This window comes from Armigeres subalbatus, chromosome 1, assembly GCF_024139115.2.
Source record: "Armigeres subalbatus isolate Guangzhou_Male chromosome 1, GZ_Asu_2, whole genome shotgun sequence".
In the NCBI taxonomy this organism is placed as follows: Eukaryota; Metazoa; Arthropoda; class Insecta; order Diptera; family Culicidae; genus Armigeres; species Armigeres subalbatus.
Genome location: NC_085139.1, coordinates 250,844,400 through 250,859,143, shown reverse-complemented (window position 1 = coordinate 250,859,143; position 14,744 = coordinate 250,844,400). Strand labels below are relative to the sequence as shown.

The 14,744-nt window shown below is 38.4% G+C and overlaps 1 protein-coding gene across 5 annotated transcripts in view; it reads right to left on the bottom strand.

Moving 5' to 3' along the window:
• LOC134206596 (inositol polyphosphate-4-phosphatase type I A) overlaps positions 1 to 14,744 on the bottom strand; it is a 59,395-nt gene that overhangs the window by 23,437 nt on the left and 21,214 nt on the right. For all 5 annotated transcript variants that reach the window (XM_062682316.1, XM_062682317.1, XM_062682318.1 and 2 more), the window contains 2 exons: positions 12,818 to 14,689; positions 12,279 to 12,763 (listed from right to left, as the gene is read on the bottom strand). In XM_062682316.1, coding sequence (XP_062538300.1) covers positions 12,279 to 12,763; positions 12,818 to 14,689 — 2,357 coding nt within the window. The remainder of the gene's footprint in view (positions 1 to 12,278; positions 12,764 to 12,817; positions 14,690 to 14,744) is intronic.

The following is a 14,744-nucleotide window of genomic DNA, read 5'->3' as shown; positions in this document are numbered from 1 at the left end:
AAGCAAAAAACGACAACAGAAGAAAAACTAAGGAAAGAAAAGAAAAATAATAACAAAAAACGAAGATGCAAGGAAATAAAAAACGAAACGAAGAATGTTTAAAAGTAGACATAAACTGCCAAATGGAAATCGGCCAAACGACATTCACAAATAATTAATCAAAGTGTTATTCAACCTAATCAAAATCCAATCAAATCCGAAGCCGATTCAAATCCAAATACAATACATATCCTAATCCAAATCGAATTCAAATTCAATCCAATCGAAATCAAATTCCAATCCCAATCTAATTTAAATACAATCCAATCAAAATCCAAACTTAACTACATCCAATCCAAATCCACTTCAAACAAAATCCAAATCCAGTCGAAATCCAAATCAAAATCCAATCCTTACCCAAGCCACATCAAATTCAAATCCCACCCAAATCCAATCCAAATCCAGTCCAAACCAAATCCAATAAAATCCTAATCCAAACCAAATCCAATCGAAATCCAATCCCAATTCCATCCAAATCCAATCCAAATCCAAACCAAATCCAATCGAAATCCAATCCAAATGAAATTCAAATCCAATCCGAATTCTAACCCAAGTTCAAATCAAATCCATTCCAAGTCCTAATCCAAACTAAATCCAATCGAAATCCAATCCAAAACCCATCCAAATCAAATTCAAATCCCATATCCAAATCCTATCCAAACCCAATCCAAATCCTAATCCAAACCAAATCCAATCAAAATCCAATCCAAATCCCATCCAAATCCAATCCAAATTCCATCCAAATCCAATCCAAATTCTATCCAAATCCAATCCAAATCCTAATCCAAACCAAATCCAATCAAAATTCAATCCAAATTCAAATCAAATCCAATCCAAATCCTAATCCAAACCAAATCCAATCAAAATTCAAACCAAATTAAAATCCTAATCCAAACCAAATCCAATCGAAATCCAATCCAAATCCCATCCAAATCAAATTCAAATCCAATCCAAATCCTATCCAAATCCAATCCAAATCCTAATCCAAACCAAATCCAATCAAAATTTAATCCTAAATCAAATCAAATCCAATCCAAATCCCAATAAAACCAAATCCCATCCAAATCAAATTCAAATCCAATCCAAATCCAATCCAAATCCTAATCCAAACCAAATCCAATCGAAATCCAATCCAAATCCAATCCAAATCCTAACCCAAGTTCAAATCAAAATTATTCCAAATCTTAATCCAAACCAAATCCAATCCAAATCCTATCCAAACCCAATCCAAATCCTAATCCAAACCAAATCCAATCGAAATTCAAACCAAATTAAAATCCAATCCAAATCCTAATCCAAACCAAATCCAATCAAAATCCAATCCAAATCCCATCCAAATCCAATCCAAATCCTATCCAAATCCAATCCAAATCCTAATCCAAACCAAATCCAATCAAAATTCAATCCAAATTCAAATCAAATCCAATCCAAATCCAATCGAAACCCAATCCAAATACCATCTAAATCAAATTTAAATCCCATCCAAATCCTATCCAAATCCAAACTAAATCCTAATCCAAACCAAATCCATTCGAAATCCAATCCAAATCCAATCCAAATCCAATTCAAATCCAATCCGAATCCTAACCCAAGTTCAAATCAAATCCATTCCAAATCTTAATCCAATCGAAATCCCATCCAAATCCAATCCAAACCCAATCCAAATCCTAATCCAAACCAAATCCAATCAAAATTCAAACCAAATTCAAATCCAATCCAAATCCAATCCAAATCCTAATCCAAACCAAATCCAATCAAAATTTAATCCAAAATCAAATCAAATCCAATCCAAATCCTAATCCAAACCAAATCCAATCGAAATCCAATCCAAATCCCATCCAAATCAAATTCAAATCCAATCCGAATCCTAATCCAAACCAAATCCATTCGAAATCCAATCCAAATCCCATCCAAATCCAATCCAAATCCAATCCAAATCCTAATCCAAGTTCTAATTCAAATCCAATCCGAATCCTAATCCAAACCAAATCCATTCGAAATCCAATCCAAATCCCATCCAAATCCTATCCAAACCCAATCCAAATCCTAATCCAAACCAAATCCAATCAATATTCAAACCAAATTCAAATCCAATCCAAATCCTAATCCAAACCAAATCCAATCGAAATCTAATCCAAATCCCATCCAAATCAAATCCAAATCCCATCCAAATCCCATCCAAATCCAATCCAAATCCCATCCAAATCCAATCCAAATCCTAATCCAAACAAAAACCAATTCAAATCCAATCTAAAACCAATCCAAATCCTATCCAAATCCCATCAAAATCAAATTTAAATCCCATCCAAATCCTATCCAAATCCAAACTAAATCCTAATCCAAACCAAATCCATTCGAAATCTAAACCAAATCCAATCCAAATCCTAATCTAAACCAAATCCAATCAAAATTCAATCCAAATATGAATCAAATCTTATCCAAATCCTAATCCAAACCAAATCCAATCGAAATCCAATCCAAATCCCATCCAAATCCAATCCAAATCCAATCCTTACCTATCCAAATCCAATCCAAAACCAATCCAATCCAAACCAAATCCAATCAAAATTCAATTCAAATCCAATCCAAATCCTAATCCAAACCAAATCCAATCGAAATCCAATCTAAATCACATCCAAATTAAATCCAAATCCCATCCAAACCCAATCCTAATCCAATCCAAATCCCATCCAAATCCCATCCAAATCCAAATCCAATCCAAATCCAATCAAAATTCAATCCAAATTCAATTCAAATCCAATCCAAATCCTAATCCAATCGAAATCCAATCCAAATCAAATCCAAATCCCATCCAAATCCAATCCTAATCCAATCCAAATCCAATCCAAATCCAATCAAAATTCAATCCAAATCCAATCCAAATCCAATTCAAATCCAATCCGAATCCTAACCCAAGTTCAAATCAAATCCATTCCAAATCTTAATCCAATCGAAATCCCATCCAAATCCAATCCAAACCCAATCCAAATCCTAATCCAAACCAAATCCAATCAAAATTCAAACCAAATTCAAATCCAATCCAAATCCAATCCAAATCCTATCCAAATCCAATCCAAATCCTAATCCAAACCAAATCCAATCGAAATCCAATCCAAATCCCATCCAAATCCAATTCAAATCCAATCCGAATCCTAACCCAAGTTCAAATCAAATCCATTCCAAATCTCAATCCAAACCAAATCCAATCGAAATCCAATCTAAATCCCTTCCAAATCCTATCCAAACCCAATCCAAATCCTAATCCAAACCAAATCCAATCAAAATTCAAACCAAATTCAAATCCAATCCAAATCCTAATCCAAACCAAATCCAATCGAAATCCAATCCAAATCCCATCCAAATCCAATCCAAATCCAATCCAAATCCAATCCAAATCCTATCCAAATCCAATCCAAATCCTAATCCAAACCAAATCCAATCGAAATCCAATCCAAATCCAATCCAAATCCAATCCAAATCCCATCCAAATCCAATCCAAATCCTAATCCAAACCAAATCTAATCCAAATTCAAATCAAATCCAAATCCTAATCCAAACCAAATCCAATCCAAATCCAATCCAAATCCAATCCAAATCCAATCCAAATTCCATCCAAATCCAATCCAAATCCCATCCAAATCCCATCCAAATCCAATCAAAATCCTAATCCAAACCAAATCCAATCCAAATTCCATCCAAATCCAATCCGAATCCTATCTAAATCCAATCCTAATCCAAACCAAATCCAATCGAAATCCAATCCAAATCCCGTCCAAATCCAATTCAAAGTCAATCCGAATCCTAATCCAAACCAAATCCAATCGAAATCCAATCCAAATCCCATCCAAATCCAATCCAAATCCTAACCCAAGATCAAATCAAATCCATTCCAAATCTTCCTCCAAACAAAATCCAATCGAAATCCAATCCAAATCCCATCCAAATCAAATTCAAATCCCATCCAAATCCAATCCAAATCCAATCGAAATCAAATTCAAATCCAATCCAAATCCTATCCAAATCCCATCCAAATCCAATCCAAATCCTAATCCAAACCAAATCCAATCCAAATTCCATCCAAATCCAATCCAAATCCTATCTAAATCCAATCCAAATCCAATCCAAATCCCATCCAAATCAAATTCAAATCCCATCCAAATCCTATCCAAACCCAATCCAAATCCTAATCCAAACCAAATCCAATCAAAATTCAAACCAAATTCAAATCCAATCGAAACCCAAACCAAATCCAATCGAAATCCAATCCAAATCCCATCCAATTCCCATCCAAATCAAATTCAAATCCCATCCAAATCTTATCCAAATCCAACCAAAATCCAAATCCAAACCAAATCCAATCGAAATCCAATCCAAATTCCATCAAAATCCAATCCAAATCCTATCCAAATCCATTCCAAATCCTAATCCAAACCAAATCCAATCAAAATTCAATTCAAATTCAAATCAAATCCAATCCAAATCCTAATCCAAACCAAATCCAATCGAAATCCAATCCAAATTTAATTCAAATCCAAATCCCTGCCCTTTGGTTCAGAAAGGGTAAGGGCGCGTTCTGCCAACTTGGTCGAGGCAGATTTCAAGTGTGAACAAGTTACTACATGGACGTTCTAAAGTGCCTGAATGAAATGTGTAGCTTGTGAGGAGCCCTTGAAGATGTGATGTTGGATCAGTATCTTGATATTAATCAGAATTTATAATGTAAATTATTGTAATTTTTTTAATAACACTACTTTATTCCGTTACGTATTTAGTATACTTGAGTTTTAACTAAAAACACAATGTCAGTTTTGATCACAAATACAATGTCGGTAGTAATTACAAACTTATACTTATCAGTATTTTTACTTGATTCGCGATCCTAATTCAAAACTCCGATATAATAATATTCATAGTTTATCGCGTGTAGTCTAAACGTTTTGTTTAAAATTGCAAGACCTAATAATGATCCATAATTTGCATCCGCTGAACCATTCTGAACGGCCGTATTGAGAATATCACCTATAACATCTTCTCTGCTTAAATAATAGACGCAAGACGCCTGGATTATCTGATTTTCCTCAATCTCTGGTGCTTGGCTTCCCGGTGGAACTTATATTGAGCATCCTTCGGAAAGAATCTGTGCCCGGGATGGGGGAGTCAATTAAGGCAACATTCGTTTGAACAGTGACTTGTCTTTGTGGGCGAGGACTCGAGCTCGAGTGTCGATTTCAAGTCTAGTGGCGCTCTCGCGCGGACCAGCACTATCAACAGGTAGCAGAGACCCTCGCGTGCGTGTTGATGGTGTTGGTTTGCATGGGAGAGCTGTTGGATTCGTCGGGTCGTCGTTTGGGTCTTTATTTGCAGTAGCGTATGGGTAGTTTTGAGACTTTGGTCTTGAAATGATATTCTCAAGCATTTTTCTTACATTTTTTCTCCCTCCCCTCGGATATGTTATCTTGCCGCGATGGTTGGGCTTACGCCATTAGCACTGATATGGCAACCAAAGACATATCCTGTCGTGGTGATATCACATGTTGACTATTTTTGTTTAATGCCGCGTCACATATAATCCGGCATTGATGCACTGATTTTACGCATGTGCATGTGATTCAACGGACATCGTATCTTGGAGCCTTGAATGGTGGTGCAGACAGGTAGAGGTCCTTTTCATCAGTGATAATGATCTCTGCTATGCGGCAATACTTTTCTGAAGCGCTCCCTGATGATGATGAGTCGTAGCCACGCTTAAACATAGCTAGGTAGGAATTAACCAGTAGAAAATACCATCAAGACATTAATAGGGAATTGACTGTTGGAATCACTGAGTAGAAGTTTTATCAAAACTAGTCGCGTGGCGCTTCTCTTATTTTGTTATGTCTCACTTTAACGAGCCATAATTAAAAATACCACAAATTAAAACGATGGTATGCAAACAATCTTTCATTGGCTTCATTCTCGATATTTTTTTTAATAGATAGGGAATAGGCTTGATGAAGCTGTACTTTGCCACCGAAAAGTGAATCCTATAGCTGACCACGACCCATAAAATTACAGTAATGCTACGCTTGTATGTAAGGCTTTGAGACTATTAGGGCCGATTTCTTCACCTCCGCTTAGGCCTTAAACCAGGTTTAAACGTATGGTGGGCACTGCTTGGGAGTTAAGCGAAGGTGAAGAAATTGGCCCTTAGACAACTTAAAGACCATTTCTTCACGTTTGCTTAACTTTTAAGCGGTGCTTACTTATACGCTTGAACTAGGATACCTTTAGCAACCTTTAGCAATCCCCATACCTTTAGTGACCTTTAGCGATAGAGACATTGAACTGACATCAAAACGTAACATAATCTACAATGAGTATAGAATTGAACTGAATAACGTAGGAAACATAAGATAACTAAGACAGACTGAGTAATAATGACACAGTGCGAAACATTCGACATAACTATGACTAGATTAACAATAGATCCATAGACATAAAGATCTACCAGCCTGTCCTTCCTAAGCCTATCAAAAATTCGAAGCTCAAGAAATGTCTGTAAAATTATTACCTGTTGAATCTTATTCGGAGGCGATTTCGAAGCTTTTGAAGACCAACAGGCCCATAGCAACAGTATTCGGTGTTGTTAAGTTGAGAATTTTTGATGATTGCTGGGCGCACGGTTCTGAAGTGTGGCCTGGTAAATAGACTAAATAGATTCCAAAATAAATTTTAAACGAGTCATATTTATCAAAATCTAGTGCGTTATTATTGTTTCAAAATGCATTTCTATTCGAGTTTTCTCTCTTTGTCATCATATCTACAATAAGACTGACTCTCGCGATAGATTATAAGCTTATTATTTTTTGAGCTTCATTTGTTTGATGGAAACTGCTAATTTAGAAAAAAAAAAAATGACTGACTAGTTTTTGTTTGCGTTAACATTGTAGTAGGGATAGTAGTGATGATTGCTGATCTCGATGCAATTGTGAAAAAAAAATGATTGTTGATATGAATATGGTGATGTTGTGTGGTTATGCAAGTGTTAGTGAAAAGGTTAATACACAAGTTGGTATTGGTGGTATAGACATAGTGACAGAAGTAGCTAGGTAAAAGTAGGGATCCTATAATGAGAGATATGCGAAAGCGGCCATTGTAAGCCAATCGAGCATTGAGAAGTGTCAAAACGTGAGCCAAATGAACGTTGTTATTGTTGTAGATTGAGACGAGGTTGAGAGGTATTGAGATAGATTTTAAGAAAAGTTTCATCGAATAAACAATTTGTTTTACTTTCGCGAATAGAAGTAATATAGTTTTTGTATCGTGTTTCGCCTGTTTGTATTGCACTTTTATTTTAGTGATAAAGCTCATTTGAACACTGTTAGTGGACAGACAAACATAATCCAAATTGTAATCAAATGCAAAGTCATATACAAGCTTCAACACTTTGCGCTGCGGCAAGTGCTGGAAGCGTTTGCTAACAAAAGTAACAGCGTTGCTAAATCGCCTGGAAAAGTATTTGCATATCTCTCATTATAGGATCCCTAGGTAAAAGATAAAGTTGATTTAAATGGGATGGGAACATGGTCGCAGTGAGTATGAAGAATGAAATGCAATATTGAGTGAGGTGCTAGAAGTGGGAATCATTTTATAATTATACTAGAAATAATGTAAAATATTCGGTACATGTCCAATGAATGCTAGTAGAAATGTCGGTTCTTATATGATATATAACAGCGCTGTTTTGAAGATCGATTCATTGTGTGTGTGTTCATGACTGTAAATAAGATATTTGTGATGACAGGGATAATAGTAATTATGATAGTGATGGTGGTGAAAACGATAATAAGTGATGCTACCGGGATTATTTTATAGAAAACTATTTGAATCAGAGCTAAAATTAGAGTTATTTGAATCAGGCCTTAACAGTGACCATTTGAGCAACGTAGCTTAGAAACGTCTGTTAATGATCAAAAATAGAGGCTCGTAGAAGCAAATTTAATCACCGGATCAACAGGAATAGACCTAGTGTTAAGTTGGAGTGATGAGTGATAGTTATAATGGTGAAAACGGTGATCAGTTATGTTATTGAAGGGACTATTAAATAAAAGTATTTGGATCAGGGCTATAACAGTGACCATTTGAGCAACGTGGCTTAGGAACGTCTGTTATTGATCTAAAATAGAGGCTCATAGAAGCAAATTTAATTACCGTGGGGAATAACAGGGATGGACCCGGAGTAGAGTTTGAGTCGAGAGACTGCCAACGGGTTACATGAAAAAAAAAAAAAAAAAAAATTTAAATCAAATCCTATCCAAATCCTAATCCAAACCAAATCCAATCGAAATCCAATCCAAATCCCATCCAAATCCAATTCAAATCCAATCCGAATCCTAACCCAAGTTCAAATCAAATCTATTCCAAATCTTAATCCAATCGAAATCCAATCCAAATTCTTTCCAAATCCTATCCAAACCCAATCCAAATCCTAATCCAAACCAAATCCAATCAAAATTCAATCCAAATTCAAATCCAATCCAAATCCTAATCCAAACCAAATCCAATCGAAATCCAATCCAAATCCAATCCAAATTCCATCCAAATCCAATCCAAATCCAATCCAAATCCAATCCAAATCCTATCCAAATCCAATCCAAATCCTAATCCAAACCAAATCCAATCGAAATCCAATCCAAATCCCATCCAAATCCAATCCAAATCCTATCCAAATCCAATCAAAATCCTAATCCAAACCAAATCCAATCAAAATTCAAACCAAATTCAAATCCAATCCAAATCCAAATCCAATCCAAATCCAAATCCAATCCAAATCCAATTCAAATCCAATCCAAATCCAATCCAAATCCAATCCAAATCCAATCCAAATCCCATCCAAATCCCATCCAAATCCTATCCAAATCCAATCAAAATCCTAATCCAAACCAAATCCAATCCAAATTTCATCCAAATCCAATCCAAATCCTATCTAAATCCAATCCAAATCCTAATCCAAACCAAATCCAATCGAAATCCAATCCTAATCCAAACCAAATCCAATTCAAAGTCAATCCGAATCCTAATCCAAACCAAATCCAATCGAAATCCAATCCAAATCCCATCCAAATCCTAACCCAAGATCAAATCAAATCCATTCCAAATCTTCCTCCAAACAAAATCCAATCGAAATCAAATCCAAATCCCATCCAAATCAAATTCAAATCCCATCCAAATCCAAACCAAATCCAATCAAAATTCAAACCAAATTCAAATCCAATCGAAACCCAAACCAAATCCAATCCAAATCAAATCCAAATCCCATCCAAATCCAATCCTAATCCAATCCAAATCCAATCAAAATTCAATCCAAATTCAATTCAAATCCAATCCAAATCCTAATCCAAACCAAATCCAATCGAAATCCAATCCAAATCCCATCCAAATCAAATTCAAATCCAATCCAAATCCAATCCAAATCCTAATCCAAACCAAATCCAATCAAAATTCAAACCAAATTCAAATCCAATCCAAATCCTAATCCAAATCCCATCCAAATCCAATTCAAATCCAATCCAAATTCCATCCAAATCCAATCCAAATCCTAAACAAATCCAATCCAAATCCTAATCCAAACCAAATCCTATCCAAATCCTAATCCAAACCCAATCCAATCGAAATCCAATCCAAATCCCATCCAAATCAAATTCAAATCCCATCCAAATCCTATCCAATCCCAATCCAAATCCTAATCCAAACCAAATCCAATCAAAATTCAAACCAAATCCAATCGAAACCCAAACCAAATCCAATCCAAATCCCATCCAATTCCCATCCAAATCAAAATCAAATCCCATCCAAATCTTATCCAAATCCAACCTAAATCCTATTCCAAACCAAATCCAATCCAAATTCCATCCAAATCCAATCCAAATCCTAATCCAAACCAAATCCAATCAAAATTCAATCCAAATTCAAATCAAATCCAATCCAAATCCTAATCCAAACCAAATCCAATCGAAATCCAATCCAAATCCCATCCAAATCAAATTCAAATCCAATCCGAATCCTAATCCAAACCAAATCCAATCGAAATCCAATCCAAATCCCATCCAAATCAAATTCAAATCCAATCCAAATTCAAATCAAATCCACTCCAAATCCTAATCCAATCCAAATCCAATCCAAATCCCATCCAAATCCCATCCAAATCCAATCCAAATCCTAATCCAAACCAAATCCAATCCAAATCCCATCCAAATCAAATTCAAATCCAATTTAAATCCAATCTGAATCCAATCCGAATCCCTTCCAAATCAAATTCAAATCCAATCCAAATCCAATCCAAATCCTAATCCAAACCAAATCCAATCAAAAATTAAACCAAATTCAAATCCAATCCAAATTCTAATCCAAACCAAATCCAATCGAAATCCAATCCAAATCTCATCCAAATCAAATTCAAATCCAATCCAAATCCTAATCCAAACCAAATCCAATCGAAATCCAATCCTAATCCCATCCAAATCCAATTCAAATCCAATCCGAATCCTAATCCAAACCAAATCCAATCGAAATCCAATCCAAATCCCATCCAAATCCAATTCAAATCCAATCCGAATCCTAACCCAAGTTCAAATCAAATCCATTCCAAATCTTAATCCAATCGAAATCCAATCCAAATCCCATCCAAATCAAATTCAAAGTCAATCCAAATCCTAATCCAAACCAAATCCAATCAAAATTCAAACCAAATTCAAATCCAATCCAAATCCAATCGAAATCCAATCCAAATCCCATCCAAATCAAATTCAAATCCCATCCAAATCCTATCCAAATCCAATCCAAATCCTAATCCAAACCAAATCCAATCAAAATTCAAACCAAATTCAAATCCAATCCAAATCCTAATCCAAACCAAATCCAATCGAAATCCAATCCAAATCCAATCCAAATCCTATCCAAATCCAATCCAAATCCTAATCCAAACCAAATCCAATCAAAATTCAATCCAAATTCAAATCAAATCCAATCCAAATCCTAATCCAAACCAAATCCAATCGAAATCCAATCCAAATCCCATCCAAATCAAATTCAAATCCAATCCAAATCCAATCCAAATCCAATCCAAATCCTAATCCAAACCAAATCCAATCAAAATTCAAATCCGATCCAAATCCTAATCCAAACCAAATCCAATCAAAATTCAAATCCAATCCAAATCCTAATCCAAACCAAATCCAATCGAAATCCAATCCAAATCCCATCCAAATCCAATTCAAATCCAATCTGAATCCAATCCAAATCCCATCCAAATACAATCCAACTCCTAATCCTAACCACATCCAATCGACATCCAATTCAAATGTCATCCAAATCCAATCACAATCCAATCCAATTCAAACCAAATCCAATCAAAATCCCATCCAAATCCAATCCTAATCCTATCCAAATCCAATCCAAAACCCATCCAAATCCAATTCGAATCCAATCCGAATCCTAATTCAAACCAAATCCAATCCTAATCCAATCCAAATCCAAATCCAATCCAAATCCTAATCCAAACCAAATCCAATCAAAATTCAATCCAAATCCCATCGAAATCAAATTCAAATGCAATCCAAATCCCATCCGAATCTAATTCAAATCCAATCCAATCCGAAACCGATTCAAATCTAAATCCAATGCAAATCCTAATCCCAATTACATCCAATCGAAACCCAATCCATTTCAAATCTCGTCCAAATCCAATCCAAACCCGAAACGAATCCAAATCCAATCCAAACCAAATCCTAACCACATGCAATCGGAATCCCATCCAAATGCCATCTAAATCCAACGGAAACAAAATGCAAACCGTTTTCAATTCAAATCCAATCCAAAACCGATTCAAATCCAAATCTAATTCAAACCACATCCAATCAAAATCTAAACCAAATGCGATCCAAACTCAATGTAAACCAAATCTAATTCTAATCAAATCCAAGCCGAAACCGATCCTAATCCTAATCCAAACCACATCCAATTGAAATTCCATCCAAATCCAATCCAAATCTAATTCAAATCCAATCCAAATCCAATCACATCCCGTTCAATCAAAATCTAATCCAAATCCCATCAAAATTCAATCCAAATCCAATCGAAATACAAATCCACCTCAAACCCAATCCTAATTCTAATCCTATTAGATCCCGATTCAATTCCCATCCAAATGGAATGCAAGCCAACCAGATCCTAATTCGAAACTAACCCAAATTGTTACTCACCTCCGCATCGTATCCAACACGTTCTGCGCGTTGGCACTCGACAGATGGAACTCCTGCTGCAGTACCCGGCACTGCTCCAGCGTAACGCCCATCGAGGTACGATCCTTGGCACTTTTGCACGAGGTAAAGCGCAATCCCTGCATCGACCGCGTGATATCTTCGGCCAGCGTCAATATCCGGTAGTTCTTCGAACTGTTCGCCCGCAGCTGGTCCTCCATCTCGCCGAACAGACCGGTCACGGCATGCTCCGGCACCAGCACCTCCTTCTGCTGGGTGGTGGCCAGACCGGTCTTCGTCGGCGTATCCAATGCGGCCGAGCAGGAAGGATTGACAAAGTTGAACGGAATATGTTTGTATCGGGCGTGGTATTGCTTCAGCCGGTCGTAGTTGTCCCAGTTGGAACGGTGCTGCTCCTTGGTGTAGCCCAGCGTTTCCGCCAACGTTGCCTTCTCGTTGATGCCGATGTTGAAGAAAACCGGAGTGACCTACATGAGAGACGCGGTCAATAAATTTCACATCGCACCAATCGATCCACTTACCTTAAAGCTTGTACTCTCCTTCGTTGGAAGATGGCAGAATACCGATTCCGGAACCGGAATCAGAACACTCATCTGCTGCCTTGATCCGATAACCCGCGGAACTGGCACCGCCTTCGAGTCCCTTTGAATATTGCTTCGTACCAAAGTAAAACTAACCGAGCCCAAATCGGCAATGGCCACGCCCATGTCTCCCCACATATCCGTCTCACTTCCGTACAAGGAAAGAAATCCTTCGAAACAAGCCAACGGCCCCAAATTGCACAACAAACTGATGTAGTTCTCCGTGACGTTCTGGCCCCAGAGCTTCGCCATCAGCGCCGAAACCAACGAAGTCAACGCCTGAGAAAAGCAAACATCCCTTCGGTACATTACCGCCAACGCCGTCGAAGTTTTCTTCATGTCCTGCTGCAACCGTTGAACGGAGTGCATCAGTCTTGCCGTCTTCAGCAGTCCATCCATGGCCTGTCGGAGTTTCTTCATCGAAGGTCGCAACTCCGATGCCCAATCCGTTGTCATCGACAGATCCAAACCGTCCGTAAATTTGTTACCTTTCTTAACCTTACGCGTCACCTCGCCGACCGCCTGCGTCAACGCCAGGTTGAGGTCCTTACTACAGAGCGGTGGTTTCCCGGATGGACCCGGCAGAAGATCCTTGGGAAGATTTCCGGACATCGCCATGGAATCCTTTTCCTGCTCGAGTCCGTCCGCGCAAGGCAGCGACAGCGGTTGACTGGTAACCACATCGGGAGGGATCGTCCCAAACGGAACACCCCGTCCGGACTTCAAGGAACCCTTCGGTTGTCTCAGCCGAACCGCCGGACTTCCACACCGACCGCATAGGAATTTGACCTTACTGACAAGGCACATCACACTGGCTTCGATGTTGAGCTGGGTCAAATCCAGTGGTTCTGGTTCTTCCGTGGGTCTGTAGTAATTCGCCGATGGGCTCGAACTCATCACCTTCGTGTCCAGGAAAGCCCCATTATGACCCAAAACGATCGCCGTGTTTTCGATTAAATAGCCATTCTCGTCGTATACGTTTGACAAAAGCTCGTTCTTATTCTCCAGGAGTTGATTCACGGACAGCCCCCGGGACCGACACGCTTCCGGTGTGGCTTCTTCCGCTTTCTCCACTTCGGGCGATTTTACGGAAGCCTCTCCCGGGGTTGCAACCGGCGTCGAACTCGTAACCTCCCCATTGACATCGAAATGAGTCTCACTGAACTTGAGATCACTTCCCGACCCGGACGTTTCCGTTGGGGTAGATCTCCTCGATTTGGTTTCCTTTGGTTGTTCCGTCGGGAGATAGCACGCTGCCGGCAGCGAACATGACATCACATAATCCTTTGATTTGCTATTGCTCATCTGGTTGAATGTGCTCTGGATGGTCGCAATGGTGCTGATGTCCACCGAGGATGGAGATTTGGATTTCGTACTGCTGCCGAACGCTCCCAGGACTCCGGACTTGCTGGTTCGAACCTGCGGCCACAAATCAGGAGCTGGTCCCATTGGAGTGGAGAAATCTTCCAGTTCCGGGCTTTTCAGATCCAGTGCACCCAACTGTTGGGTGATCTTTTTGAACGGGGACATCGCAATGCCGTTCCCAGTTCCAGTCGCACCGGAACCGTCCGTCCCATCTTCAATTATCCGATGCCGTTCGATGAATGCGAATGCCTCTTCCACCAAGGTGGGCTCCCAAATGTTGAGCAGAGCCCGAGTTTTGGTCATCATGTCGTTGCACAGTGAAAGCATCCCTTTCGGGTTTTTGGATTTTGCCAAGAAGAGTAGCTGGGACATGATCTCCACGATTTCCTTCCGGAGTTGCTTGATCGCTTGCACCGCGTCATTTGCCGCTGCCACCTTTTCGGAGTTCTGCAATAAGAATGTAAAAGAATTATGAAATTATATTGAATTATGAATCAAGATC